Source organism: Panicum hallii, chromosome 2, assembly GCF_002211085.1.
Source record: "Panicum hallii strain FIL2 chromosome 2, PHallii_v3.1, whole genome shotgun sequence".
Classification (NCBI taxonomy): Eukaryota; Viridiplantae; Streptophyta; class Magnoliopsida; order Poales; family Poaceae; genus Panicum; species Panicum hallii.
In genome coordinates this window covers 54,815,540-54,843,143 of record NC_038043.1, presented here as the reverse complement: position 1 = coordinate 54,843,143, position 27,604 = coordinate 54,815,540, and the positions used below count along the sequence as shown (strand labels likewise).

Genomic DNA, 27,604 nt, shown 5'->3' with positions numbered 1-27,604 from the left:
AATGGTCTGGAAAAAAATGTATACTATAATCAAATGAAATGGTTATATGTTTCTGACATGGTGGCCCACTCTTGAATCGGAGGTTCCCAAGGCCGGACCCTGCTGCCAATCTGCCATGTTTGTCGTCCAAAATGGCTGGGAGGATTAGGCATCCCTGATTTGGCATGTTGCAACCGTGTCCAGAATTCGCTGGCTCTGGTTCAAATGCCGATCAGTCTGCCGCCAACCGAGCAAGAATTATTCAGAGCATGCACAATGATCGCAATTGGCAACGGAGCACGAACCAATTTCTGGAACGACAACGGGCTACACGGCCGTGCTCCGGAGGATATTGCACCTGACTGCTTTCGTTTGGCATGGCGTAAAAACCACTCGGTCACAGCGGCCAGCGGCACTCATCAACAGATCATTTCAATCCATCCAATGAAGTTTACATGGCAAGATACTTTGCATTTACAAAAGTTTTCTTGAATCATACTACAGCCCTACTACAGCTCTGGCGTCCGGTGGATTTTACTACTCCCAGGCAAATACTAAACTTCGCACCGAGAGGATAATATTCTGATACAGCATTTCTCCATGTAAATCTCCAGACTTTAGGGTTTCCCATTAGGCCAATTCTTCTGCCTTGTGTACTCCTTGTGGCTGAATCTTCAACTATTGATGGAATCGAGGACGGCAATAAATCAGGGGTAAGTATCAAAAGTGTTACCCCAAAAAGGTTTTGTCTTCATCTTCATCTGTATCCAGCTCAAGCCCTTCCGCCGCTAGAAGTCTACTGATCTCCTTGTTCCTGTCTTCCTCCGCCTTCTTGCGCATAATATCCCTCTTCCAAAAGACAAGGGTATGTCTCTTCAGAGTTGTGCTGTAGAATTCCATAGATGCCTTCTTTTCCTTTGCAAATAGCTTCCTTTCCTCTTCAGGATCAACCTGGATTCAGTATTTTGAAGCGCGGATTCGGATAGACACAAAGAGCATGAGGATAGCGGGATTTTTTATGACAAGGAGGATCAGTGTAATGATGTAGTATCACCTTTGAGCGTGAGAGACGCCGTGCTCGTAGCGTCATTTCGCGTTGCTGCTGCTCAGCCCAGGCAGCCACAGCCATGTCACCACGTTGGTCGAAAGCTTTTCGCTTCTTCATTACCCACTCCATCCATGCCTGAGAAGCCTGGTTCAAAGAGAAGTCTGTTTTCAGAACAGCAGGAATTTAATACAACTTTCAAACGGCATGTAATGTATTTTTTGCTCGAACAAAAAAAAAATTCCCAGATAGCAGCATGTAATGAAATGATAGAATAAGTGGGCCAAGGAAATACAGACCTTCATTGGATTCACATGATGCTCTCTGTCATATGCCTTTCTCCTTTCATTATCAATCAACAGCTCATATGCTGCTTGGATTTTGATGAAACGAGCTTCAGCAGTTTCCCCTTCCTCAAGGGTTCCCTTGCCATCATAAACTGTAATTTAATGACATAATCAGATGGAATAAACGAAGATGGTTTTTATTCACTATGTGTGAGAAATAGCATGAATCCACAAAAAAGGGTAGCTGCACCTATATTCCTATGGCACTAATTCCTGCCAAGTTGACTGGTTCAACTGTCATTAAACTACTGCCAGCCACAGCCTTTACTTTCCAGGTGTATTTTGATTAGTGTAGAGTTTATATTTAGTGCATATTCTCCAGGCAGTAGGTCATAAGAAGATACCTAAGGTATTTATGTATGTTACATAATCATGAATGGAAGATTCTGATCATCAGTCCACCCTTCTAATGCACTATCACTGCAGCACTAGATAAATATACACACACAATCTCTATTGCACTACAACTGCATCTCAAGATAAGGATTCATTTGCAATGACACTTTTATGCATGAAAAATTAGCTAAATGCTGGGTAAAAGATGCTATAAGACGCTATTGTGATTTGCTATTTGCAATGCATAAGCAATTGATGCTTTACTACTGAATCCACAGCACATTGTGAAGCGTAGTTAAGCGTAGTTACAGTGAGAGTCAAATACTACTTACAGATAACAAGATTTTCGAATTTAATTTAATATTTCAATTGAGAGTCAAATATTGTGAAGTGTAGTTACAGTGCACAAGTTTGTAGAATTGACGATGATGCGTTGTGCATGAACTGTGTTGGGGGGATACAACCAGGTCAGTGGCAAATATAATGCAATCACAGAACAGAGTGGTAGCCATCCATCATGCTTGTAGGAGCATGTGAATTTCAGGTCAGGAAACATCAACTGTATCAAATAACGCCTGTAATGCAGTAAGGAAAAGTGCTCTATAGGAGAAATAAAGAAAGGTAAATAAACTGACCATCAGGGTGATAGAACTTAGCCAATCTTCTGTATGCTGTCTTTATGGTCTCCTCGTCTGCATCCCTGCCCAACTCTTCGAACCAAATGCCACAAAAAGAACACGCATTAGCCTCGTCTCAAATTCGAAGTTCATGATAGACAGGTAACATGTCAAATTCGAAGTTCATGATGCACAGGTAACAGGACATGTCAAACCACAAAACAGGGGCACAGCAGAGTATGGTAAAAGCAAATGATCGAACATTGATAGGATCAAATGATCAAACATTGGCAACCAATTTCCAATTTCTGATCAGGCAAAGCCACACTGGACCAAAGCCGTTGACAGATGGGCTGATCAGCGTCACATGAACAACAACAAGTAGATCCCAAGCTTCAACACGGCAAACGCCCAGACACAAATCCTAATTCCGAACCCGTACTCTACCTATCATGGTCACAGACGACACAATAGCGTCGTACCAAGCGTCTCGTACGGCGACTTCTCCGAATCCCAGCTCGCCGCGCGCGTGGATGCCCTCCTCCGCGCCCCGCCGGCCGCCCTCGCGACCTCATCGAGCACGAACGCCGGCGGCCCCGAATTCGACGGGACCCGGAAGCTCCTGCCAAGCGCCGGCGCGAACCCCAGCTGCCTGGCGCCTCGCCCAGCAGCGGCGGCGGAGGAATAGATGTAGAGGAGGGAGGAGATGGCTCGGAGGCTGCTCATCGCCGGCGACGAGGGGAGAGCTTAGGGTTAGGGCGTGGAGGAGGAAGAGGCGGAGCCGCGGAGGCGAGGGCGGAGGTCCGCGGGTTTGTGGTGGAATGGAGGGAAGGCCTCCTGATGGTGACACGTCGATTGCACACGTGGATCACTTCTCTTCTCAAATGTGGCTTCTATTTCTGGCCTTCACAAAGAGTTACTGGATTCCTCTTCTTTTCTGTTATGTGTTGGTTGCATCTATGCATTCTTGCAGCATATGTAAAAGAATTTATTTTCACTTGCAGGAAGAAACATCAGCATTCCAAGCATTTTATTAGCTTTGTGACCAATATACAAGCTATATTTACAAATTTACAGGGATGTACATGTACTGGCAGCAGATGAGCCTACCCTACAATGCTCTTCTCTGCAGTTTGCAGTGTAGATAACTCAATAGCCACAGGGTGAGGTTAGTTCTGTACTGTACATGAACCAGAACCTGATGATCGGGTACATATCTAACTGAAGCTCTTGCAGTGTTCACTCAGTTTGGTCTTCGGATAGAAGTCATTTCTTTTTGGTGCCAGCATACATGGCTCTTTCCCACTGCGCGACATTTTCAGTTTGCGAGGGTGGCGGCGGTAGGACCTCACGCTCTACCAGATCCCAGCCATCCAAGATACTGTCTGGCACGCCACCGTGCTTCACCAGCTTACCGGTGTACAAGAAGCTCTCATTTGAGTTCAGGAGGAGGTTGTCCAGAGTGCTTGGCTGATAACAACAGAGATACCATCAAAATCGAATTGAAGTTTACATGCAATGTAAGTAAGAGCAAACTAGGAATTCACCATGATGGCTGTGTGAATGCTGTCCATAAAACTGCTCTCTGATGATATGGCCGAGCTTGCCTTCCAAATCGATTTGTTTAGCTGCTGTGCTTGCTTCTCTGACCTGGAAGCAGCAGGCATGGTCAGTTTCTTTTACCCCTTTCGACAACCAAGCATATGGGATCACAGAATGCATCGTTATTTACTATGAAACAGCATATGCTACCTTGAAGCAATGTTCGATTCAAGAGCAGCTCGAAGGGCCTTTAATGACGATAACATATGGAGCAACTTTGCAAACGCCTCAAAAGTAGAAAGATTGGATGGCGCATCCAAGCCCAGTGAGCTATAATAGTAGGTAGTAATGGCGGTAACACTTGTCTTTAATAGTGATATTCCTCTCTGCAAATATTGATGCCTTTCCATAGAGTGGGAGGATGCACCAGAAAAGTTGAAGCTATTGCTTCTCTTCGAATCAAAAGAGACTTTCTTTACAGAATCCATAGAGTCAACACCAAAGTTAGCAGAACCACTTTCTGTCAATGAACTTTCCTCACCACCTGTGCATACATTTTTCCTAGGTATGAAAAGTGGGTAAACTTTGCTGAAATGAAGGAAAAGAAATGTCACGTTAGTAAAAGTTTTATATGTTCATGATAGAGAACTGCTGCTTTTCCTAGATGCGGCACCTCTGGGACTGTCGTGTACTCCAGTAGGAACTCCGCTGCCAAATTTGTGAGCATGAACCCTAATACATCACATTTACAATATGTTAGCCAATGGACCAACTTGGTAGCCTTCACCGTGCTACTCATGCACATCACACATCTAAACAAGTATAACTTGAAGAATACACATGTGCATTATTTACATAAAAAGGACAGGTGAAGATACATACAACTAAACTGACAGGACTAATCAATTGAAGTTGCTAATCTGGTATTGCAATTACTCCAATGTGTGATTCAGGCAGTGAATTGCATCTTACCTTAAAGCCTGATACATGAAGAGCAGGCGCGGATAGGATACGAACTGCAATATTGCTAAAATGTAGCATGTACCTGAAACGATAAGAAACTTAGGTTCCATTAATTCAGAGCTAAAATCAGAAATTATCTTGGAATATGTGTACTCTACATCCCAAAACATAATATTTCAACTTCTCAAATGGCTATTGATAACAAGAGGCGCTACTAGTTTCCATATATACTATCTTGCCATGAATTGATTTCCATATAAACTAATGAAAATCAATAACATTTTTCTATGGTCCAGACAGCACTTGTGAAGGTTCGGAAGCAATCAACTCTACAACATATTTTTACAAGAATTAGAAAGCATGCATAAAGGTGATATTTAGAAGATCACATAATAATGCCTATAGGAACACCCCGTTCATCAAGTCATTCCAACCATTAAGAGCAAAGCAATCCAATTATATAAGTGAATGAGAGAATGTAATCATTAGGACAATAATTTGTAGGAGTCAGAGCAAAGTATTACCCCAAAGCAGCTGATAGCTCTTCTGCTGGAACAGAATGTGGATCGAGACCACGAGGAAGACGGACCCCGCATATCGAATCATATGGACCACTGTAGTCTTCTTTTTTTTCTCCCTCTTTAATAATCTACATATTAAGAAATGTATGATATAAATCATTATGTAAGCATTAATGAATACTTGAACAATCCAGATCATATTATAGAATATCACAAAGTATTCATAAGATATTCCTCATTTCAGGTAATGAAATATGGAACGCACAAGGGAGAATGCAAAGGAAACAACATAATAACATGACTACAAAAAACTATATGCTCCAAATGCGATCAAAAGTGAATCTTGCCAGGTGAGATTGCCAACCAAGGATCTCAAAAGCATATATACACGTAGAAACTTACTCGTCGCATTGGAAACAATCTGCAAAGTTGTTTTACAGATTTTGATTGCATTTTCAGACACTCGGAGGTGGTTGCCATCTGCCAACAAAGAACAAAATATTTCAATTCAACAGGGATCATGAACATAGACATAACACAGCTGATGGATAGTATGGAAGACTTGCTAAGTGGACCGATCAAGTATGAAAAGATGGGGCATATCTACTCACAAGATTCATCTGTGCGACTTTCATGGCATTGGTGTGCATTGTCACTGCATCAGCTCGCCTTTTTTTCAGCTGACAACAAGAAGCAAGTATACACAGGGTCAGTAAGATATATGTGTTTTGAGTTTGCTTTAAATAAACACTGAGATAAACATATATATACCGTGACAAAAGCCAAATTCAACGACGCCGTTTGTGCCTTGAGATCACTCGATGAATGCTGAACTTTGGTCTTCTCTGCAAAAACCAACAATAAGCAGAGCTCAGCATCACTAACCCACCAGTAACAACTAACAGAATCTATCAGTGCGGAATAGATAGACCTACCCATTGCAGTTTTTCTCTTCAACTCAGTGAGCCGATCCCTCAACTCCATGATATCCTGATTTTTGCTCACTCTCCGGATCCTCTGCTCATCCGCTTTGCTCTATCAAGAAAATACCCAAACAAGGGGAGAATTATAATCTTTCAGCACAAATTCCCCAACCAACAACAAAAATGCCACAGCAATTCAATGCTCAGCCATAGCTATTGCGGCCACATCATATCTTTGTTCAGGTTTATACTCATCTTGACTCAACAAGCTATTTGCCCCCAAGCTATATTTTAATTTTAATCCAGTAAAACTAACTAAATGATATAGACTCCAAGTGGAACTGCCAATCGAGACTCAATAATTGGTAACCGAATTGAAGCGGGCTGTCCCCGGGGGGGGGGAGGGGGGGGGGGGCGGGGCGGGGGGTGGGGTTGGGGGAGGCAAGGGAAACCAACCTTGGCTTCGTGGCGAGCGGCGATGCGGGCTTGGAGGGAGTCGCGGAGGCTCTTCATCATGCGCAGCCTGGTGTGGTACTCGACCAGCCTGCGAAAAACCCAACCCAAATCCATCAGCGGCAGGAGCATGAGAAATTCCGCCGGAAAGACGAAAACTTTACCCGAATTTCGGGGAGAGGATTGGAGGAGGCAAGCCCTACCTTGCGTTGACGCACGCGGCGCAGCAGGAGGGGAGGTTGGATCCCTCGCAGAGCGCGCAACAGCTGCTGCCCCGCCGGGACGCCATCTTCTTCGCCCCGATTCGGCGGGAGCGGAGGGGACGGGGTGACTATGGGCGTATGGCTATCCTTTGACGGCTCTGGGGTAGGCTAGATCACTGGCGGCGGCCAGGTGTGGTGGTGGCTCGCCGCCGTGCCGTCGAGCCGGGAGCCCAGGAGGCCAAGAGGGACGGTGTTTTCCGTGCGAGTCGTTTGCGTGCAAGAAGGGGCGCAGCGCAGCCAGCGAAGAGGAGGAAGACGGCGAGTGGCGACGACTGTTTTCGTCTTACACGATTTGGATCGGGCCGATGAACGGAGACTTGGGCCGTGTACGAGTTCTTCTCAAGCCCATGACGAGTCCGAACGTCATAATGCATCCAGTTCTTTTATTTACTTTACCACGGTGCGCGTGCGTTGCTTGGCGTAATGTAAAGTTTACATCGATTAGGACGAAGATTCTGATTGATTCGTACAGATTCCAATTATGATTCAGATTGACGGATAAAAAAATCATTGATTGCTTTATAAATAGCAGAGATTACGATGGATGGAACAGTAGGTCCCCTACTGCGAGTTGGAAGGGTGCTGGGCGCACGACTAAGCTTGTGCTGCCTGCGCATGAGCTGTGGTGACTAGGCAAGACTCCGGAGTGACACGCCGGGAACGAAGACGGCAATCAGTCACGCATCCATCGAGCCTTAGCAGCTGCCTACAGTCTTTTTGCACCCACAAGTGCCGCAATGTGTAAATCCAACACTCTCCCATACAACCATGATGATGAAAGACGGACAAATAAGCACACCAACGGAAAGCACCGGATGTGAAGCCAAATCCAGAAGAAAGGCTACATGATACTGCATTCCCCATTAGATTCAAAGTGGATGTACAATCGCCAAGGCGATTAGAAATGCTCTCAGAATGATGCGGCAGGAATACGAATTCAACGAGTTTTAGTGCAATGCTCTGACAACTTGCTGCACTTACACTAGCTCTAGGGGTGCAAATTGCAAATTGGTGACCCTTAAATGCACCTCCAACCCCTAAAATCCAACTCCTTTTTAGATGCACCTCCAACCCCTTTTTAGTTTAAATATTTATACTACTTCTTCAAAATGGATCTTAATTTGGAAAATTAGCACAATAAAGAGGGTTGGAGGTGCACATAAAGGTCACCAGGTCACCAATTTACACCCCTAAGTACCCCCAAAACCCTGATGTTTCAACAACCATCGTACATTTGAGAAACCATGGTGTTCTCTAGAACTCCCAAATACCACACCATCATAGTTTGGAAGAAATCACGGTATTCTCTTCAACTCCAAAATACCAAGTACCCAATCAGGCCCTCCCTCACAACAAGCTACTCTTTCCACACAACACGACCTAAAATGTACATACGACCTAGTACTTCATAGAGCTGCAGCGGCTGATGGAATCAGGTACGAGAAGAGAATCTGGCGATCACCTTGACATTTGTACCGTTGCATCTAAGAACAGCAGTGACAGGTACAGGACACCAAAATATCAGCTTGAGCAACAAACTAAAGCCCACTATCCGCTCTTAGCATTGCTGCGAGCTGCAAGTTTAGCTGATACCTCCTCTTCGGACAAGGGCATATAGTAAATCCTTGGATACGCCTGTGTCTTCTTGAAGAGATCATCCAGAGTCCGGGCATGTTCCAGTTTCCTTGGAGGTGGAGGAAGCATATCCCTTGCTGGTCCAGGGCCAGAGGTAGGCGGCAGCTTGGCAAGAGGTGCTGGAGTGGGTAACAGAGCTGTAGCAGCAAGAGGTGCTGGAGTGGGCAACAGACCAGTAGCAGGATGGGGAGGTAGGGTTTGGTTAGCATTGGGTCGTTGGAAGGGTGCTGCCTGTGATGCTGTAGCTGTGCTCGGACTGATAGGCACTTTAGATGGGGGAGGGGCTTCAAGTTTGAGCTTAACCTCTTGTGGATCAACAAATTCAGCGACCAAATAGCTGTGGTTGTTTGGAGGCCACTGGAGGTTGTAGACAGCATTCCTCGTAGCCATAGCTTCCTCCACTGAAGAGTACTGTGAATTATAGAGGTAGGGCAAGCAGGCAAGTCAGCACCACAATGGATAAAAATAAACAAGCAACATATCACGAAATGCTCTGAGCTAACAATATGCACAACCACACAGCAAGGTTACCATCTTATGTTTTGTCCCTTACAGCAAACTTCTAACCACCACAGGACCATAGAGCAAGCTAGATACAAAGGAAAATGGTCTAGAACCAAAACAGTAACAGTGACTGAATGAAGCTCAATTATAATGATGCAGTGCAAGCTGTAATTGTGAAACAGTCTGCTATCAAGCATATGGAAAGCAATATTTGTGCAGTGTGAAAAAAAACCACAAATGGGTCAAATGTTGAATTATACTTCTGATAATATTCTTCTATCTTTGTTGTATGGAAGTATTAGCTACTTAGCTTTATTGGCAACAAAATAATACATAAGTTGAGGAAGGATGGCAAATCTGTTCCAGGGGAAGAACAGAAAGAAACTGGAGGCATAAGGTAAGAAAGATACGGACATACTGTAACATAGCAGTGGGTCTTGATATGATCCATCCAAAAGCTACAAACAGATCCAGTTTTACCAAGAAGCTCTTGTACAGCTTTCAGAGTAAATGGGCGCACAAATCTATCAATTCTTAGGGAAGTTGTTGCAGGTTTTTGAGCAGGTGGTACTGCAGTAGAAGCTAAAGATTAGACCAGAAAAGCGAATTACTTCATTGAAAGGGTTGAAGAACCTCACCTATCCGCTCCTTTGGATAATCTCTGCTTACTGCTGTACAAGGCCTGCCAAATGAACGTTTCAGAGTAGAATGAAAGACTTCCTTCGGAGTACCAGTGCCAATTAATTTGGGTGCTTGTTGGTCAGAAATATCGACAGCATCCACCTTCCATTGGCGCTTCCGTTTGATTGGCTCATTATCTGCAATGACCTCTCGATCTGTTTATTTAATAGCGAGTTAGAACAAAATCAAGAATCATACTGGGCATGAGGAATGCCAGAAAACTCAATAGTATAACATAACGATCACTATTCCTACTAGAGGACTGCAAATAAGTGTCCTATATACCTCTAAAAAGGAGTAGAGAACCAAAACACATAAATGTATAACTGTTCCATGCAATATATACCAAAGGAAAAAGGAAGACAGTATAAAGATCACACAACAGAAATCCGGACGCTCTAGCAATTGTACATACACATACTGAAACCTGTTATAGTACGCATAATAAGACCAAGACAATACAAGGAATATAAATATGCTATTAGTACAAGAAATTAGGAAGCACCACTTTGTCGCTATACCCTAAACAAATATGGGGTAATCACTAACCTTCAGGTTTCCTCTTTTCAGCTGGACTTGGTGGCTTCTCTTCAGCTACAACTTCCTTTGTGTGTGCAGAGGAACTCTCAGCAGCACTTTCAAGGAGAGACACCTCTTTCAACACATGCTCTGAGGTAACCACTGTCTTTCCTCCAAGATCATCAGGTTTGATATTGGAGTCAGCATGCCTACTTTCCATCACATCCTCATCCATTGATTCATCACCTGAACTCCTATCAAGATTCAGTTTCTCACGAGAACTACGGTCAGGACTCTCCTCTTCTCTGTCCAAGTCTATATTACTTGTGGAGCCTAACTCTTGCAAAGAGGTCCCAGTCTTATGCAGCTCTTTGTCAACATCCAACACCTGCAAATGATCACCTGGGGAGGGAATGGTGGATGATGGTTTGAATATCTCCTGCTTTGCCTCCAGTTCTAAATCACAATCATCAGCATTCAGGTTACCCTTTACATCATTCTTTTCATTAGTGGATATATTATCATTGAAAATTGACATACAATTAATTTGAAAGTCTAGATCTGTTTTGACCTCAGATACCTTGTCTTTTTCCCTGCACAGGAAGGGCTTGGCGTCCCCATTAGAGCATTTAGGATCTCCATGGCCATTGCCGTACATCAAAGTATTCACACTGAAATAGTCTTTAGGAATCATGTTCTCTGCAGCCGCAAGAACATCAGCATCCTTAGGATCAGCATGCAATTTAATAGCATCAGGCAGTGCCAGTACTTCTTCCTGTTCAGTTTTGCCGTCTACCTTGACACCTAGCTTGATAGTAGTATGGGAAACATCAGACACTACATCATCAATGGCCATTTTCTTGCTTGTGTCATCTTCTGGCTCTGCAGCTGCAGCAGCATCAGCATCCTCATGATCACCATGCAATACGATATCATCAGGAGGTGCAGGTACATCTTCAGTTTCTAGAATTTTGTTGTGCATATTGAGGCCTAACTTGATGTCACCACCAGTAACATCAGAAGGTACATCATCAACAGCCATTTTCTTGTTGGTGTCATCTTCTGGGGTTTTCTCAATAGTATCACCGTGATCTTCAGAACATGGATTTGCTTCATCCACTCTAGTATTGCCACTTGAAGCTGATTCTAGGACATCCCCATTGGTTTCATCAGTTGCTGCTGTATCAACTAGAGAAGATTCAAATTCTGCAACAGCATCCAAACTTCTCTGACTAGCTTCTGCAGTACCAGCCACAGCCTCCTGAGTAACTTCTGAAGTAGCTAATATACTTTCATCATAAGCTTCTGTAACAGAGATAACAAGATCTGCCCCCTGTTCCATAACCTCAGAAGCAACTTCATCAATATGTTCTCCAATTGAAGCCTGGTTAACAGATGTATCAACAGAACCAGGAGTTTCACCACCTTTCAGGTCCTCAGGAGTTCCACCACTTGTTTTTTCCCCACCATCAAGTATATTATCCTGGATGGCCTCAAAGAGCCTCTTCACAAGATCATTCTTCAAACCGGTGACAGGCAGATTCCTTCGCAGAAGCTCATCCTTCAACTCAGTAACCATCCACTGATCAATTGGGCGGTCGTTCAACATAGGATATGTCGACATTGTGACTGCAAAAGGTTTTCCCAGTAGACTTTAATAAAAAGTAGCTAAAATTATTGCAAAAGTTATACTACATTTCCAGAGTAAAATCAAAACGGCATTCTACAGTTCCAATGAAACAAAATGATCTATATCATAGGATTGTGATATATGAATCAGATTGAAGGATTGACATATTCTCGAGTTGCAATTTGCAACAGCAAGATTAGAGGGTTAAATACATGTTTTTTTTGCTTGCATTCTAGTCACTCCAATGATGTACAGTTTATACATTAAGCAAAATAGTTCCTCGAAACCCCTAACTCTTATATGTGGATGCGTTTTTACACTGATAATATCCAAAGTTCATGTAAACTTTTACCACATGAATTCGATAAGAGCTGCATGCTAAATGTAGGGATAAAAATACTCGTAATTTTACCTGTATCGGCCACATAACACCAAAATCCAGACAATCTCTGCATATTAGTGACACTGCAAACTACATGAACTCTTCACTAGAACAAGTTGATCTGAGGCAGAGATTCCCAGCATATAGAATCGCAAAAGACAAACTAAATAGATCGCATTTCTATCCTGAGCACAAGCATTGTATACTGAAACCATCATTCAACAGAATCCGCACCTAAACCCCTAATTCCCTCAAGTCCTCAACCACGACTCCAACCACACAGTGCAAACATGGGGGGAACACCCGCATAAGCAATCCGGAAAAAACCTCAAAATTGCAATCGGATAGGATTTCGCGTACCAACAACTGCGGGGAGCGATCTCCGCAGGGCCTAGCGCGCACCAGCCTTCTCCAACCCGCAGGTCAAAAAACCTACAAGCACAGGCATCCATCAGATCAAACCCCAGCCAGCAAAACCTAGTGAAAATCAAAAACACAAAACGACGGGGGAATGCACCGACCACCCGCCGCGAAATCGCCGAGGCCGCGCGATCCTGAAATGAAAAAAAAAACACGGAAAAAAATCCGAAAAAATAATCCCAAAAGGAAAACAGCAACGAGGACGGGGATCGGGGACTGCGAGAGATCGAAAACAAGGAGAGGCGATTGAGCTCCCGCGCCGTGAATCCGCGCTGCCACCCGCGTCGGATTTCGATTTTTGGTTTCGATTTCTACGAGGCCACTGGGGTTTATGCTTTGCTCCTGGGGAGAGCGACAGCAGGAACAGATGGCGTGCTGTTTGCGCTTGCGCCGCGTGTGGCGCCCAGTAATCAGAAAGCTAGTGGAGGCCACGGAAATGGAAAACCCCCAAGCCCAAGCGACGGGGGACTCACCCACTGACAAGTGGGGAGCACGCATGCGCATGAGCGCATCAGTGTGCTGTGCACGCCTCCGCCCGAAACTTCCGAAACAGAATACGCTTTCGCTGTAGGGACGCGCACCCGGTACTTGGCGTCTCTTCCTCCTATTAAGCCTCGTCGTCCGAAACGGGCTCGAACCCTAAGCCCCACCACGTAATCACTGTAATTACCAAAATGCCACTCTTCTTCTCCAAATTCGCACAACTGGTCCCCCGGCTCCGCCGCCTCTCCACGGCGGCGGCGAACGCCGCCGGCGAGGATCCTAAGCTGTCGCGGATCGCGGACGAGCTCCTCGCCCTCTCCCCAGCCGAGCTGGACGACTACGCCGCGCTCCTGCGCCTCAAGCTCCGCCTCTCGCTCACCTCCAGCGCGGCCGCCGGAGGCGCCTCTCCGGCCGGGGCCGGGGACGCCGCGGCGGGAGCGGAGGAGGCAGCCGCGGCGGTGAAGACGGCGTTCGACGTGAAGATCGAGAAGTACGAGGCTGCGGCGAAGATAAAGATCATCAAGGAGGTGCGCGCGGTGACGGACCTGGGTCTGAAGGAGGCGAAGGAGCTGGTGGAGAAGGCGCCTGTCGTGGTTCGCACGGGGTTGCCCAAGGAGGAGGCCGAGGCGCTCGCGGCCAAGCTCAAGGCCGCCGGCGCCGCCGTAGCACTCGAGTGATCCCACGAAGGTGTCGCCTCTTTTTTTTCCTAGTGTTCTTAGACGATGCAACGTACGCGTGCTCCTTAATTGAATTGGAATTTGATGGAATTGCAGCGGCCGAGCAGGGGTATTGCGTTCTTGTAGCTTTTGACTAGCCTCAAGCTTAATCACTGATATGAGTGATACATTTTTCCGGAATCACACAATAAGGTGTTACTGCGCTATGCTATATATTACTAGCCTGTATTGGTTTGAGCAGCCAGACCGGAGTAGTGGTTGTTGAGTTACTGTATAAGGTGGCTAGAATATGCTAGTTTGAATTATTTGTTCATTTCGAGTGGTGCTCAAGTGAAATGCATCCATTCTCTTTGTTTTGGTGCATGAAACTATTTGTTATTGTATTATTGAAGGTAAAGCTTATGTTCTGTCAGGTATCCGCCATAGGTTCTGTCCATTTCATGTGCTGTTTGAAAACGATTGTTTAAGGTTAGCCTGACAACGAAAACGATTGTTTAAAGTTAGCCTGAAATGAATGGTGACTTCGACATTCACATGTTCAATTGTTCATAGGCATCTGAGACTTGGTCTGGTTAACTGAATTTGGTTGGGGTTGAAGGCATAAAGAATGAAGGCATTTTTGTGATATACAAGTAGCACATTGAGTTGAAGGTACCTGATACCATGGGTGCACCACAAGTTTATAGTGTTTTAACAGTTTTGAATAATTCTGTCCAAAGATGTAGTTTACATGAAGGTGTTGTATATGGTAAAGGTGAAAATAAAAATATCGATCATTAAGTAGCCGTAGCAATTGATAAAGGTGCTGCTGCGTGATACTTCTGACCTTGATTCTCTTTTGATTAATCACACAATGATTATTCTCCTGGATGGTTTATGACAGAGTCATAGACTACTGGACTGCAAGGTTATTGTTCAAAATCAATCGCCGAGGTGATTCTTTTTGTAATGAATGAACACCATAATAGAACTTATTTTGTAGTTGGAAATGGCAAAGCAAACATTTTTGCTGAATTGTATTAATTTGCCTTGATGAGAGTTGTAGATGTCTATGTGTTTGATTCTTAATTTGGTCTTTGATGAGTCGCATGAGTAATATTTACACAAATAAAAGTATATGTATTTTGTGAACAAATTGGAAAAGTTAAACCATGCGAAATCTTGTACATTCTCAGAGTGTGCTTGTAAGCTAGAAAACAGGAATCTTGAATGATTGTTTTTTTTACAGTGTTCAAACTCTTTTGATATTAGTAGAGTGCTTGTTCGGATGGCAGGTCACATGCTGAAGTGCATGAATATCAACAATCGTCTCTGCAGCCATATTTGTCTGCCAATTCTCAACTGTAATGTAGAATTTATAGAAGTCAGCTCTTGGAAATTAGGGAAAGAAAAACTGGCCTATGTTGCATCATTCAATCTGTAAAGTCTCTCCTGTAATAGGTTTTGGTATGTTTCATTGCAAATTTCCCTGTTTGTACCCTGCCTAGCTTGAACTGCTCAAGGATCTTGTGTGTTGCTGCATCGTGCACTCCCTTAATGCAATACCAGGATGTTTTGCGTGTTCACGAGAAAAGAAAGAGATGCTGCATGTTGCAAGTTTTGAGCAAAGGTTTGTAATGTGCACTAGCTGATGTCTATGAAACTGATTGTGTAGCTTGCTTTTGAAGCTCTGAGGATTTACCCGGTACAAACTTGTGAGTTCCTTAGTATACCAATTAATGTAGTATGGATGTAATAGTACTTAGAGTATAGTATTATTGATCAATTAAGTGCTTCTGAAACCATGGGAATGCAATGTTGCAAGCCAAGCTTTTGTTTTATGTGAACCCTTCTTAGGTCTGAGGACCCGTTAAAACTAGGGTTGATGTTTGATAATGCCGTTCTTTTTCCATTGGATAGCATCTCATTGGTTATTTACCTCTGGTAGCCTTCTTGTTGGAGGCTTGGAGCTTCACTATCACATAACTGATAGTTTATGGTTTCCAGTTCGTGATATAGTTGCTTGTGATGTTGTTTTGTACTTGTACTTTGGTGGAGCTTTCAAGTTGCAACAACTGCAGCTGCTGTTCAGCTGTTGATGTGGCCTGGACAGTGGGCACGCAGACACCTCTAAGGCTCTAACGTATTGATGATCAGCATTGGTGGTTCCGTGGCCACTGCAGTTTTTCGACTACGGGATGTCAATACAAACTGTTTGATTTTGCTTCCACCTACTTTATCGAGCAGCACAGCATTTGCTGTAGTGCTTGGATTTGGATATTGCTGCGATGCAGACAAGCTGCTGATGCATTTACTCTTTTGTTCGAACAAAACTGTTGTTTTCGTATACTTTCCCCCGAATGGAACTGATGTTTTCATTTGAAACAAAAAAAAACATTTCCAATTCTGTTCTTTTTTGTTTGAAATGTACCAGGATACATTTATTCTTGGGCCATGCAACTTATGGACATTGACGAGGTACCCAGTCTGGCGGCTGCGCGAGACTCAACAAGCTGGCGTCAAAAGCTCCCATATAGAGAAGCAGTTCATCCTCTTTTCTGTTCTTGCTCTTTCTTCACTGAATGTGCTGTCGTTCTTTACCCTGTTGGTGCACATTCAATTTTCCACATATGTTTTCTTTTGACGAGTCCTGATGGTAGCAGTTTCTTCTACCATCAGCTGCTCTTACCGCTGATGTAATTTTCCACCATGTGTTGGGGCGGTCCCAGGTCCAACCGCGGCTGCAATGCGAGAGCGCGACGTGATGCTTGGTCCGCTGCCAGCTGCAATGATCAGAGGGGGGGTGGGTCTCTTGGTGTGGTGGGAACGATGATCTTAGGGATCTCGTGATCTTACCCTGCGTCGCCATCGCGGTTGGTTGGTGCGGAGTCAATTCTGAAATCTACGCCCCCCCTCTACCTAGGCCAGATGTTCGGCTTGTCGGGATTTTGATCGCTCGCCGTTTTCACTGATCGAAGTCGCATTTGACAGTCGTGCAGTTGGTGAGTTGAGATTTAATCTCATGTATATATGTCAGGTGCATTTCTTGTTTGGATGATTGCTCTTGCTCCCCACACCTGAATGCTTTTCTTTTTTTTAAACAAAAAAAAAACACCACACCTGACAGTCAGGGGGGAAAAACACACCTGAATGGTGGTGAAACGGCGATGCAGGACCGGTACATAATGCGTGGTGTGGTCCAGAGATCACCGGCCTGACCCAACAGCGTCTCCTCCTCACTGTGTTTCTTGGCCAAGGCCAACGGCGCTGCGCACCCGCCGTAGATGGCGACAGCGCGGCACTGCGTGATGGACTGATAGCTAGCAGGCAGTGCGGCGTTTAAGTGGGCAACCGATCGAAAGCTACGCCGACTCCGAGTGGGAGCGGCGGCTGCGCTTCGGGCCATGATGAATCATCAGAGTTTGGTGCAGCAACGCGACACCGGCCGGCGACAGTGCCGCTCGGCTGTCTGTCGCCCGAGATGGAAAGGAAAGGCGCCAACGCAGGACGGGTCGAGCGCGAGGCGAGGCCGGCAGACCTGGCTCGGCATGTGGCGCCCGTCGCCTGGGGCGCTCTTCCTGATCAAGTGATCAGTGATCACCGGCCACCAACCGTGGCCGTAGGTGCTGCGTGCTACGCGGCACGAGCTCAACTCGATCGACATAGGAACGCGTGCCGGTTTTGGTGCGACGCAGGCATCGTCCCTCCTCCTTTCGATCCTTGGCACGACATGAATCCAGCGGAGTGTTAATTCAGATTGAAACAAAACAACCGGCAGGCCGCATGCGTGTAACCGAGAAGGAAATACAGCTCTGATTGCTTGCTATACTTCCCATTCCCCATCTACTGATCTACTGCAGATCGATCCAAAGCATTATCTTCTCTTGCAACAAATATCTGCGTCAAGTCCAGACTGTACAGTGGCACCACACCTCCCTTTTCGGTTTGTCTCTTTGCTCCCATTTCCCTTCTGGAGACCTTTCTGCTCCTGCAGCTGGTCTTTACCATGGGCCATGGCAGGCCTTTCCTTGCTGGTGTTGGTAGCTTTCTCCAGCTCACAGCTTTGGCCCTGGCCATCTGCTTTTCAAAAGGCCTATGGACAGGAGAGAGTGCCTGCACATAGCTACTATAACAGTTGGCAACACAGACACAGGGTGACAGGCATAGACCATAGAGAGGCACTGTAGCTCTCATCAGGGGCTCTCTCCCTCTCTTTCAGCAAGACACTGATTTCCCCTTTTCTCACGCCATTGGTTTCATCTTGTCCTCATCACATCAACGCAAAAACTGCTGTATGGAAAGAGAGAGGCTGGCCATTGCCATAGTCCTTTTCCAAGGCTCTGTCGCTTCCGGTCACTCCGTCACTGCCCACCAGGCTTTGTTGCTGGCTTGCTGCTGCTGAGCGTATAAATGGCCGGCTTGGCCTCTCTGTACTCTTGTACTAGTTCTTGAGAGCTTCTGACCGGTGCTGGTGTGTGCCTTGCAAGTGTGAGTGAGTTCTTGCGAGTTGCCATGGGGGGCACCTTGGAGTACCTGTCGGGACTGCTGGGAGGGAGCGGGGGCCATGGCCACGAGAAGACGAAGAAGAGGAAGCAGCTGCAGACTGTTGAGCTCAAGGTCAGGATGGACTGCGAGGGCTGCGAGCTCAAGGTTAAGAGCGCCCTCTCCTCCATGAAAGGTCCTCTCTGTTTCTCTCTTGATGACTGTTGATATGTTTTGCATTGCGTGCTCCAAAAAAAATTCAAAGTGCTCTCCAAATTTTCGTTTCAATGTGACATTTGTCCACTGAAATGTTAGTCAGTTAAAAACTACAGTATAAATAACCAAGAGCCTCAAAACACGCATCTGTAACTTGTTTCTAGCACTGAATAGCAGTACATCAGATAGTATCGTTCCACTGTCCAAGCAACCAAAGGAAAAACACTGCAACATATGGCACGCAGGAAAGACTAAAGAGCTGGCTGGCTTGCTCTGTATTCCCAAATCTTAAACAGTTCTCATATCCAAAAGCCTCGTCGATTTGTAAGAAATAAGTAGTATACGTACTGAAAATTCTATGGGTTTGCCTGCAAAACCTGCTGCTTCTCGTCACCTCACCGGATTTACTGTAGAGATGCAGAGCACCGCCGTCCCCCTTTGAGCCGGCATACAAAACTTGCAACAAGCTAGTGCAGTGCACTGTGGCTTTGGCGTTCTGAAACTGAAACGTTTTAGTCTCGCTGAAACTGAGAGAAATGTCAAAATTCAGATTTCATATGGGCATCACCGTTCATCATTACACACTAGGTTGCCGGTGAACTGAACTTTAGATTGTCACGGTCTGATGGCCTTTTTTTTTTCAGGGGTTGAGTCGGTGGAGATCAACCGGAAGCAGCAGAAGGTGACGGTGGTCGGGTACGTGGAGGCCGGCAAGGTGCTGAAGAAGGCGCAGTCGACGGGGAAGAAGGCCGAGATCTGGCCGTACGTGCCCTACAGCCTGGTGAGCCAGCCGTACGTCGCCGGCACCTACGACAAGCGCGCCCCGCCGGGCTACGTCCGGAGCGCGGAGCCCGGCTACGTGCCCAGCGTCCAGCAGCAGCAGCAGCTCGGCCGGCCGCACGACCACCTCACCGACATGTTCAACGACGAGAACCCAAACTCCTGCTCGGTCATGTGAGGACGAAGAGGAGAGGTTGGCGATGATGTTGCAGCTTCTCGAGAGAGAACCAGAGATCGGGTGAATGTTCATGGTTTGGTCTGCTCAGTGTTATGAGTGTTAAATTAATCGCTTGTACCGAGGCGTTTAGCTGGTAGTACTATGTAGCTCCCTGCTTATGATCCGCCTGCCCCGTGATCGACGTGTATCGGCAGGAGAATTTGTTTGCCGTTGAAAAACTTTGAAATCGTCGTATGACTGGTGTTGTCGCCACTGACATGTGGAGCTGGACACGGGCACAAGAGTTGGACATCGTATGGGCCTATTTTGGGCTCCAGCCCTCGAATTGGAAAGAACGGACGAGCCACGCGGGGCCTCTTGTTACGAATGCCAGCCCGTTGTGGTTCAGCATCGGGTCGGCGGTCCACCTGAGAGACCCAACAACAGATCAGACCGTCGCGGCCTTTCGCCTGCCGGGCCAGCCGGCAAGTCGCGGCCGGTGACGATTCCATCTACTCGCCGGCCGTGTAGGACAGACAGTAGGACGACGAGAATGGTCATGTAAGGGATAAAAAGAGCTGGCAACCAACACACACACGGTAGCTAGCCACTTAGGGGCTGTTCGTTTCCTCCTATCTAAACTTTAGACCCATCACATCAAAGAGAATCTTGCTATTTAGAAGTACTAAATAAAATCTGTTTATAAAACTTTTTGCACAGCTAGATGCTAATTCGCGAGACAAATTTAATGAGCCTAATTAATCCATAATTTGCCACAGTGATGCTACAGTAATTGTTCGCTAATCATGGACTAATATACCTCATTAGATTCGTCTCGCGAATTAGCACTAGGGTTCTGCAATTAGTTTTGTAATTAGACTTTATTTAATACTTCTAAATGATAAGATTCTCTTTAATGTGACCCCTCTAAAATTTAGGTACCCGGAAACGAACACCCCTTAGCCTGACCATTCATGAACAATACTATCATATCATGCCACATCCATTAACTGAATTAAGAGAGGAAAGTGCAATAATGAGCACTGACACATTCTGCATACCTACGAGGCTACGGTACTAGCTGATTTTTCTGGTCTTCTTTTTCTTGGACTCCTCTTTTCTCTTTTTCTTCTCTTTATCTTCCTTTTCACGCCTCTTCTTCGCCTCCTCCTCGCGCTTCTTCCGCTCCTTCTCCTTAAGCTTTTGCTTCTCGGCGCGCGCCCTCTTCTCCTCCTCCTCTTTCCTCATCTTCTCCCGCTCCTTCCTCACCTCCTCCTCTAACCTCCTCTTCTTCTCCTTCCCCTTCGCCACCGCCTTGGCGTCCCTCGCTGCCCTCTCACGTTCGGCCATCCTGATCCTCCTGCCTTCCTCCATCTCATTGACCGCCATGTTCCTGCGAATCCGGAAGCACAACGTCTTCTCCTCTTCATCTTTCTTCCTCTTCATCTCCTCTTCCCGACGGCGCTCCTCGACGCGCCACCGGCGTCTAACGGTAAAGCACATCATGGGGTTGTTCCTCGTACCATCTTGGAGCGTACGTACAAGCGGCACCGGTTGTTGGCTAAATATGCGGCGCTGAGGGCCATCGCGATCGATGTGCACTTTGAGGTTATCGCCTCTAGGCATGGCAGGTAGCTAGCAAGCTGGTCATCCGGCCGGCTGTTGACTACCCAGCTATATAGCACGCACTGCAGGATACAATATACTCAAATGATTGAGCTAGCAATGACACGTTCATTAGCTAGTTCAAATATCTTAATCTGGGTTTCATTTCATTCTTCTTGCAGAGGGAACGAGCTTAGGAAAGTTAATGAGCAGTAGATCGATCATTGTGTCTTAACACGACCAACTTTTTCCTGTATATGGTTCGGATTGAGCGCATAACTTCACAGAGTGGTGCGCTCAATTCTACTGTACCATTTCAGATTGAGCTTAGCTTGCATGTAGCATCGCCAATTGTTCTATCGGTATCTCTGAGAAAAAAAATAGCGTCGTTTGGCGAATAGATAAGGCATGTATTGTCAACTGTAGACAGCATTTGGATCCATCAGGGGACAGCTTCACAGCAGGCGTATGCATATTATTATAGACAAAATGGTAAACGTGCCTCCAGTTGTACAATCCGTTGCTGTTCGCTAAACATACATGCATATTCCCTTTGTTAAGTGTTTGTTTTTTATGCGAGAGATTGGTGACCAGCTGATAAACAACTGTTAAATACCAGCTCTAGCCTTCCTTCGCTAAACTAGTGATCAGTGCTAGCTGGAGATCTCACTCACAGCAATCGATCGACCCTGCTACCGTGCAAGATAACCAAACAACAAATGGAAGCATGCGTTAGGATTAATGAACGGCGCAACAATTTTATACTTGAATCGCCCCCGGGCCAGATGCCCAAGCATGTGCAGCGGCCGCGCAGCCTGGAAGATGATCCGATCCATCACATGGCCGCATCATGCCGTTGCGCGCGAACGCGATCGCACCAATTCTTGCTGGCCAGTGGCAGCTGCAAACGTGTAGCGGAAAATGGCGATGCAAACACAAACAGCCAGCGGCCGAATGCACGTTACGGCGGCGCACGGTGCCTCCGTTTGGTCAGGCGGGCGCGGCCCTGGCGAGCTGGGAGGCTGCATGCCCGTGTGGTGGCGGAGGAGGAAGAACGGGGACGCGATCGCCAGCGGATCCTGCGGCGGACGACGTGCGCGCGCCTCGCGGATTCCTCTAATCTTTTCAGTTAGCCGAGGGTGTGTTGCGGTAGCGCACAACTGAATATCCGCAGATGCCGATAGGCGCGTCTCCCCTAGCCCTAGGCCCGACGCCAACGGCACCCTATACTACCTCGTCGTCGTCCGCGCTGGCCACGGGGGAGCCGAGCCGACGACTCCGCCGCCTTTAAAACCCGCGCGCCGCCGCCCCCACCCGGCGCCAGCTCCTCCCTCCCACTTCCACATTCCGCAGCCAGCCTCCATCCCCTCGCGCGGCGGTCGCGGCGTTCCCCTTTCCAACCGACCGCATCCACATGGCGCGCCTCGGCCTCGGCATGCCGTGCCTGCTCGCCGCCGCCGCGGTGGCCGTCCTCGCGCTCGCGTCCGGCGCGGCGTCGCAGGGGCCGGCGCCGGCGCCGGCTTCCTCTGTGGATTGCTCGTCGGCGGTGACCGGGCTCATCGGGTGCCTCTCGTACGTGCAGCAGCGGAGCACGCAGGCCAGGCCGGCCAAGCAGTGCTGCGCCGGCGTCAAGGACGCCCTCAAGAGCCCGGCCACCGTCACCTGCCTCTGCGCCGCCCTCGGCCAGAACAACGGCGCCACCATCAACTTCACCCGCGCCGCCACGCTCCCCGCGGCGTGCGGCGAGAACCCGGCCGCCCTCAGCAAGTGCAACAGTAAGCACTACCACAGCCTCATCTCGTGGCTGCTGATGCTGCTTCTTTTGGCCCGCCGAGACAAGAACCCTTTTCTTAAAAAGAAACAATATATCGGCCAGTTCGATGTAGTTTTGTTTCACGTATTAATTTGTGATTAGTAAAACTCTACATGTTGCATTTTGGTTTTTTGTTCTTGAGATCTTAGCTTTTTTGGCTTAATGTGTTATTATTTTCTCTTGCAGTCAAAATGCCCGGCGCTCCTACTGAAGGTAACAGATACTCCTCTGTCCTCTTTTACTTGTTCAGCTTTTGCAAAATGATTTATCCATTTTGGAATTATTTTTAGTAGATCTACTTTGCGAAATTTCAGTTCATTTTATTTCAGTACAACGTTAAACTTTATTTTAGTCTAAAAGATGCCAAGCACCAAAGGTCACGGTTTTTTTTTTGGGGGGGGGGGGGGGGTTCTTCTTTGAAACGACCAGAAAAGTCCGGTTGAAATCCTATGTACGATTTTTGGTCAAAAATAGGGCTGAAATTGTGGCTAGATGGTGACAGTAGTGTTAGCTTTATTAGCAGCAAAAATGGTTCTTGACGCATTGACACATTGTCTGAAGCCTGAACGCTCAGAATGTGAAAAGCTTAATTGATAGGACAATAACGTGTACTAATCTGAACTACTAACATCTCTAGGCCAGATGGCACCTTTCTCCTTTGTATACTAGTACTAATTTGACTAGTCCGTTCATTGGAATGAAACCAAACTTGCATAGCGTGACAGGTGTTAGCGCTTTCTAGATACCGATAGCAATTCCATAGTACGTGACCACCATAGGTGGCAGCCAATTTTGATCCATCAAGTCCATCTTAACTCGCACGCCTACTAAATGATCTAAACTGCTGATTAGGGATGGCAAGTGTCACAAGATAATGATGTGGAAATCCGTTGGTCACATTATGTCATGCTCACTGATAAGCAATAATTCCGTCCTCAAATTCTGAACGTTATCTGAATTTATCCCCTGACACAAGTTCTAAACTGAAGAAAACTTGGGTTCCTGCCGCCATGAGTGACCTTTTGTCCCTTAAGCTGTGTGATCTTTCGTCGTCTCACTACTCCGCTTTCATGTTGAAGGTCCTGCACCCTCTTCTGGATCGGCACCGGCCGCTAACAGCCCAGGCACATCGAAGTCGGCGGCAGCTCGGTCACCGGTCTCGGCGTTCGCCATAGGAGCCGCTGTGGCCGCGCCTCTGCTCTCTTACTACTTCCTCTGAAGATTTGTTGGTTGACATGATGATTTCGTTCGTGGATTGCTGTGAATCTCGTGATGTGTACCCGCATTGTGCCATAATTAAGTGAGACTTGATTTGGGGGTGGCTGTTGCTGTTTATTTTCGCTTGTGCTTGTACCTTGCCTGCAGTTTATTTTCAGGCCTTGCTAGCCCAGTGTCAACAGTTTCATGTGCTCAGGTCTAAACCGTAGGAAAACAAACACAGTTATCACACTGCCTCTCCGTGAAAACTTTCACTCGTATCACGTAGCAAGCTAGTAGGTGACTATTTATGCAATGTTTAAGATGTACTGACCACACGTCACATTCGCGCCACATGATGGCAAAAAAAGAGAAAGAAATAAAAAATAAACTGCATGTTCAGTATCCAGAACAGAGAAGGCACAATCAGTCAACTGTTCTCATGTCATTCTGTATGTATTTCGGTAGCCAGCTACTCCACATCACCAGTCACCATGACAAGATTATGCCAAAACAGCACAATGGAATACATATACTACTATTACTATTTTCCAATACTATGGCCTGTTGCTAACTCATGTACTTAAAGGTGCAGAACACGTTCAGGGATTGCGGTGCTATTCCCCTGACCAATTCATACTCAGAAACTAGGCACAGTCTAACTTGAATTGCACTTAAATGTGATAGAACAAGCATTTAGTTGCATTCAAATATTTTAGAGAGAACAAAGACATGCTTGTATGACCCACATGCCAAATCAGTGTTAGAATCTTAGAGACAGAGATGCAGAGCAAAATTCCTAGTATTGTTGAACTGAATGTTATCAGATAAAAACAACATCAAATGGAGGATAGAATACTTGCTCCATCTTCATGGAAGCAGATCACTTCAGAGATAGGGCAGTAATCATGCAGACACCAGCCATGCTACCACCAATTGCACGCATTTCAGGATTACATTACATGTGTATAAATTCACTTCATGCAAGCAGAACGATCAAGAGTAGTCGAACAGATTGGCCAGAGATAGAGAAAATCATGTTATAAATCAGAAATAACGACACATCAGGGCATTTTATTCTGTCATTTTATGCAAGCAGTTAAAAGTACTATTCATTGCAACTAAATAAAAGCAGAATTGCAGAGGTTTGAGCTATCATACTGCCGCCAATGGCACTGAACAAAACATCGCATGCATTTTGGCAATAAACGAATCATGCCAGTCATGCAAGACGATCAGCAGCAACAGGTAGAACCCAATCAATCGATGGTGGTAGAACACTTAGTGCAGAGAAAACTAGAGCAATTTCATGAGATTAATCGGAAAATGGCCGGAAAATCAGGATGTGGATATTCATTCACTTCATCCTTCAGGCAGCAGTTCAAAATTCCACCACACGTTCCATTCTGTTCTTCGACAGGACGAAACGAAAACACTAAGCAAGTGGTAGACCGAGTAGATCTGAACATATCTACACGAGAATGCTAGAAAACTACGAACCATGCAACCACTACGATGCGCGTCCAGAGGAAGGACGCGGTGGAACACGGAACCGCGCGCTAGGCCGGCGGATCTAGTGAGAATGTGAGATGCTAGAGCAGCACGAAGTGGGTTCGAAGGCTCCTACTCGTCGAAGGCCCAGGCGTACAGCTGGCGCAACTCCGCCTCGTCCGCCGGGGTGAGATCGTTGGTGAGGTTGAAGGTGTCGCGGATCTGCTGGGTGGTCTTGCCCTTGATCATGTCGGCGGCCTTCTGGCAGACGACGTCGAGGAGCCCGTTGATTCCGAGGTAGTTGGCGGCCATGAGGAGGTCGTGCAGGTCGTCCGCGCTGAGGCCCTCGACGAGCTTGCGGTCCCACTTCTCCAGGTCCTCGGATACCAGTGTGCCGACGCTGCTGCTGCCGGCCGCGGCGCTGGGGTCGGAGTAGCCAATGATGGGCTCGGCGGCGTGCTTGATGCAGTACTCGATCACCGTGTCCAGAGTCTTCCCCGTGGCGACATTTGGGAGCGGGATGACCGTGTCGGCGCATGCGTTCGTGCCGCTGAGGACCATCGAGAGCTCCGCCGCCACGGCCGACACGCAGCGCTCCACCCCGTCCGCGCTCTGCAGGGTGATCGTCTTCACGCCGGCCACCTCCTTCGCTTCCTCCACTGCTTTCCCCTTCTCCGAAGCCACCTCTCCCATCTCCTCATCGGACCCCGCCGCTCCCTCCGCTCCTTTTCCATTCTCCTCCACTGGCGCTCCCTTCGCCGCCTCCATAGCTCCCTTCTTCTCTCCCTCCGTCGGCCTCTTGCTCGCTCGATGGTACCCTCGATTCGCTAGGCGCGGTCGCCGTGAGTGGGTGGGGGTGTGCACGCCGGGAATGATCGAGTCGGGACCGGCGGTGGCGCCGCTTTATACCCGCGCTTCATGGGGTCGGGTCGGGGCGAGACGAGTCCTCCTGGCTGCCTGGCTGGCACCAGCCAATCCATTTCTTCTGACGCAAGAAGGGTCCTGCGATCTGTGGACCCAATGGATTCGCTTCTTCGTTCCGAACAGTGGGCCCAATGTAAACGAGCTTTCGTTTCTGGAGGTGTTGATGGGCTTCTCTCGGCCCATTTTCGCAATTTGTCATGCGAAACCGTTCAACACTGCATAGTGCATGGTGGTTTACATCAGAAACCTTAGAAACAGAGTAGTTTCACATGCCATTCACCGTAGAATTTCTATAAAAAAGTTACCTCGCCTTACTAAACAAAAAAATATGCTCAAAATAACGCAATGCAACACTTGAAGTTGAAAGTCCAACCCATACGTTCTAGGGTGGCACCATTTTTTTCCAACTCATTTCCTCAAATCCTCTTGTTCAATTCATCCATGAAACTGAAGTGACAAGATAAGATCCTTATCCATTACGCCCAGAGTTACTAAGATATAATTGTGCTAAAACTAAGCAGTACAACACAGGTTTAATCCCATGGCATTTCGCAATGACTGTGTCACACTCACACCCACAATATGCGAACACCCACTGAACAGAGTCAGTTCTAAATTCTAATGTCATACTAGTAGAGTTCCTCCCAGGGAAAATGCAGAATTGTCACTAGTACCATGCATGCTATACTGCTAAGTGACTGTTTATATGTTGTTTTAGAATTCGAGATGACGATTTTCACACAGAACATGTCACATTCACGCCATATGAAATCAAAGGAGAAAAGAAGGAGGATATACGGTATGTATCTTTATCCAAAACACGGAACAAAAAGAGCCAGTTGCCATGTCATTCTGCATGAAACTTTTTACAGCGGCACAATGGAACACATTTTCTTAATATCATGACTTGTTGCCAACTCATGTACTGAAAGATGCAGAACATCATCATCTAAAACAGGATGCAGAACATATTCAGGGATTGGGATGCTATTGTCCTGTTCACCAAACTGGAAACCAAGCAGAGTCTGAAACTGAGTTAT

The 27,604-nt window shown here is 46.7% G+C and overlaps 8 protein-coding genes across 16 annotated transcripts; 3 read left to right on the top strand and 5 right to left on the bottom strand.

Annotated features, from left to right (window-relative positions):
* Positions 1 to 350: 350 nt before the first annotated feature.
* LOC112880295 (dnaJ-like protein MG002 homolog) lies at positions 351 to 3,160 on the bottom strand. The gene is made up of 5 exons (XM_025944843.1): positions 2,807 to 3,160; positions 2,343 to 2,417; positions 1,324 to 1,463; positions 1,034 to 1,171; positions 351 to 930 (listed from the first exon to the last, which is right to left on the bottom strand). The coding sequence occupies exons 1-5, from the start codon at positions 3,048 to 3,050 to the stop codon at positions 709 to 711; spliced, it is 819 nt and encodes a 272-aa protein (XP_025800628.1). The 5' UTR covers positions 3,051 to 3,160; the 3' UTR covers positions 351 to 708.
* A 162-nt stretch (positions 3,161 to 3,322) lies between these two features.
* LOC112880294 lies at positions 3,323 to 7,237 on the bottom strand. The gene is made up of 12 exons (XM_025944842.1): positions 6,930 to 7,237; positions 6,730 to 6,817; positions 6,286 to 6,385; positions 6,122 to 6,195; positions 5,962 to 6,030; positions 5,753 to 5,830; positions 5,354 to 5,478; positions 4,839 to 4,911; positions 4,540 to 4,598; positions 4,077 to 4,454; positions 3,872 to 3,974; positions 3,323 to 3,794 (listed from the first exon to the last, which is right to left on the bottom strand). The coding sequence occupies exons 1-12, from the start codon at positions 7,013 to 7,015 to the stop codon at positions 3,591 to 3,593; spliced, it is 1,437 nt and encodes a 478-aa protein (XP_025800627.1). The 5' UTR covers positions 7,016 to 7,237; the 3' UTR covers positions 3,323 to 3,590.
* A 602-nt stretch (positions 7,238 to 7,839) lies between these two features.
* LOC112882830 lies at positions 7,840 to 13,262 on the bottom strand. Of its 4 annotated transcripts, none has more exons than XR_003226716.1 (7): positions 12,862 to 13,262; positions 12,701 to 12,772; positions 10,359 to 11,957; positions 9,767 to 9,964; positions 9,547 to 9,698; positions 8,055 to 9,035; positions 7,840 to 8,017 (listed from the first exon to the last, which is right to left on the bottom strand). XR_003226716.1 is itself a non-coding variant. In XM_025947980.1 (7 exons), the coding sequence occupies exons 3-7, from the start codon at positions 11,950 to 11,952 to the stop codon at positions 8,538 to 8,540; spliced, it is 2,349 nt and encodes a 782-aa protein (XP_025803765.1). In that variant the 5' UTR covers positions 11,953 to 11,957; positions 12,701 to 12,772; positions 12,862 to 13,262; the 3' UTR covers positions 7,840 to 8,537. The 4 variants fall into 4 exon arrangements, 3 of the variants coding, with proteins under 3 accessions (XP_025803765.1, XP_025803764.1, XP_025803767.1); XM_025947980.1 differs by having other exon boundaries at positions 7,840 to 9,035; positions 10,359 to 10,815; positions 10,909 to 11,957; XM_025947979.1 differs by having other exon boundaries at positions 7,840 to 9,035.
* Positions 13,263 to 13,385: 123 nt separating this feature from the next.
* LOC112882831 (50S ribosomal protein L7/L12-like) lies at positions 13,386 to 16,939 on the top strand. Of its 6 annotated transcripts, none has more exons than XM_025947985.1 (2): positions 13,386 to 13,930; positions 16,334 to 16,939. In XM_025947985.1, the coding sequence occupies exon 1, from the start codon at positions 13,435 to 13,437 to the stop codon at positions 13,918 to 13,920; it is 486 nt and encodes a 161-aa protein (XP_025803770.1). In that variant the 5' UTR covers positions 13,386 to 13,434; the 3' UTR covers positions 13,921 to 13,930; positions 16,334 to 16,939. The 6 variants fall into 6 exon arrangements, with proteins under 6 accessions (XP_025803770.1, XP_025803768.1, XP_025803771.1 ...); XM_025947983.1 differs by lacking the exon at positions 16,334 to 16,939 and adding an exon at positions 15,195 to 15,462; XM_025947986.1 differs by lacking the exon at positions 16,334 to 16,939 and adding an exon at positions 14,804 to 14,882.
* Positions 16,940 to 18,038: 1,099 nt separating this feature from the next.
* On the top strand, positions 18,039 to 19,789 carry LOC112881849 (heavy metal-associated isoprenylated plant protein 23-like). The gene is made up of 2 exons (XM_025946744.1): positions 18,039 to 18,577; positions 19,242 to 19,789. The coding sequence occupies exons 1-2, from the start codon at positions 18,412 to 18,414 to the stop codon at positions 19,553 to 19,555; spliced, it is 480 nt and encodes a 159-aa protein (XP_025802529.1). The 5' UTR covers positions 18,039 to 18,411; the 3' UTR covers positions 19,556 to 19,789.
* An 822-nt stretch (positions 19,790 to 20,611) lies between these two features.
* LOC112881331 (protein PXR1-like) lies at positions 20,612 to 20,980 on the bottom strand. Its single transcript, XM_025945999.1, has one exon. It carries the CDS (start codon positions 20,978 to 20,980, stop codon positions 20,612 to 20,614), a length of 369 nt encoding a protein of 122 aa, XP_025801784.1.
* A 1,430-nt stretch (positions 20,981 to 22,410) lies between these two features.
* Positions 22,411 to 24,291, top strand: LOC112882633 (non-specific lipid transfer protein-like 1). Its single transcript, XM_025947726.1, has 3 exons — positions 22,411 to 22,914; positions 23,139 to 23,165; positions 24,032 to 24,291. Exons 1-3 carry the CDS (start codon positions 22,554 to 22,556, stop codon positions 24,169 to 24,171), a joined length of 528 nt encoding a protein of 175 aa, XP_025803511.1. The 5' UTR covers positions 22,411 to 22,553; the 3' UTR covers positions 24,172 to 24,291.
* Positions 24,292 to 25,613: 1,322 nt separating this feature from the next.
* On the bottom strand, positions 25,614 to 26,408 carry LOC112881330 (SKP1-like protein 1B). Its single transcript, XM_025945998.1, has one exon. It carries the CDS (start codon positions 26,406 to 26,408, stop codon positions 25,773 to 25,775), a length of 636 nt encoding a protein of 211 aa, XP_025801783.1. The 3' UTR covers positions 25,614 to 25,772.
* Positions 26,409 to 27,604: the final 1,196 nt, after the last annotated feature.

Coding starts and splice junctions, on each gene's coding strand:
- LOC112881849 (XM_025946744.1), top strand. CDS start 18,412: ATGGGGGGCACCTTGGAGTACCTGTCGGGACTGCTGGGAGGGAGCGGG. Junction 18,578..19,241: donor CGCCCTCTCCTCCATGAAAG/GTCCTCTCTGTT, acceptor TTTTTTTTTCAG/GGGTTGAGTCGGTGGAGATC.
- LOC112880295 (XM_025944843.1), bottom strand. CDS start 3,050: ATGAGCAGCCTCCGAGCCATCTCCTCCCTCCTCTACATCTATTCCTCC. Junction 2,418..2,806: donor GTCGCCGTACGAGACGCTTG/GTACGACGCTAT, acceptor TTTGGTTCGAAG/AGTTGGGCAGGGATGCAGAC. Junction 1,464..2,342: donor TAAGTTCTATCACCCTGATG/GTCAGTTTATTT, acceptor ATTAAATTACAG/TTTATGATGGCAAGGGAACC.
- LOC112880294 (XM_025944842.1), bottom strand. CDS start 7,015: ATGGCGTCCCGGCGGGGCAGCAGCTGTTGCGCGCTCTGCGAGGGATCC. Junction 6,386..6,729: donor CCGCTCGCCACGAAGCCAAG/GTTGGTTTCCCT, acceptor TTTTCTTGATAG/AGCAAAGCGGATGAGCAGAG. Junction 6,196..6,285: donor GAAGAGAAAAACTGCAATGG/GTAGGTCTATCT, acceptor TGGTTTTTGCAG/AGAAGACCAAAGTTCAGCAT.
- LOC112882633 (XM_025947726.1), top strand. CDS start 22,554: ATGGCGCGCCTCGGCCTCGGCATGCCGTGCCTGCTCGCCGCCGCCGCG. Junction 22,915..23,138: donor CGCCCTCAGCAAGTGCAACA/GTAAGCACTACC, acceptor TTTCTCTTGCAG/TCAAAATGCCCGGCGCTCCT. Junction 23,166..24,031: donor GCCCGGCGCTCCTACTGAAG/GTAACAGATACT, acceptor TTCATGTTGAAG/GTCCTGCACCCTCTTCTGGA.
- LOC112881331 (XM_025945999.1), bottom strand. CDS start 20,980: ATGAAGAGGAAGAAAGATGAAGAGGAGAAGACGTTGTGCTTCCGGATT.
- LOC112882831 (XM_025947985.1), top strand. CDS start 13,435: ATGCCACTCTTCTTCTCCAAATTCGCACAACTGGTCCCCCGGCTCCGC.
- LOC112881330 (XM_025945998.1), bottom strand. CDS start 26,408: ATGGAGGCGGCGAAGGGAGCGCCAGTGGAGGAGAATGGAAAAGGAGCG.
- LOC112882830 (XM_025947979.1), bottom strand. CDS start 11,952: ATGTCGACATATCCTATGTTGAACGACCGCCCAATTGATCAGTGGATG. Junction 9,699..9,766: donor TTATCCAAAGGAGCGGATAG/GTGAGGTTCTTC, acceptor CTTCTACTGCAG/TACCACCTGCTCAAAAACCT. Junction 9,036..9,546: donor AGACCCACTGCTATGTTACA/GTATGTCCGTAT, acceptor TATAATTCACAG/TACTCTTCAGTGGAGGAAGC.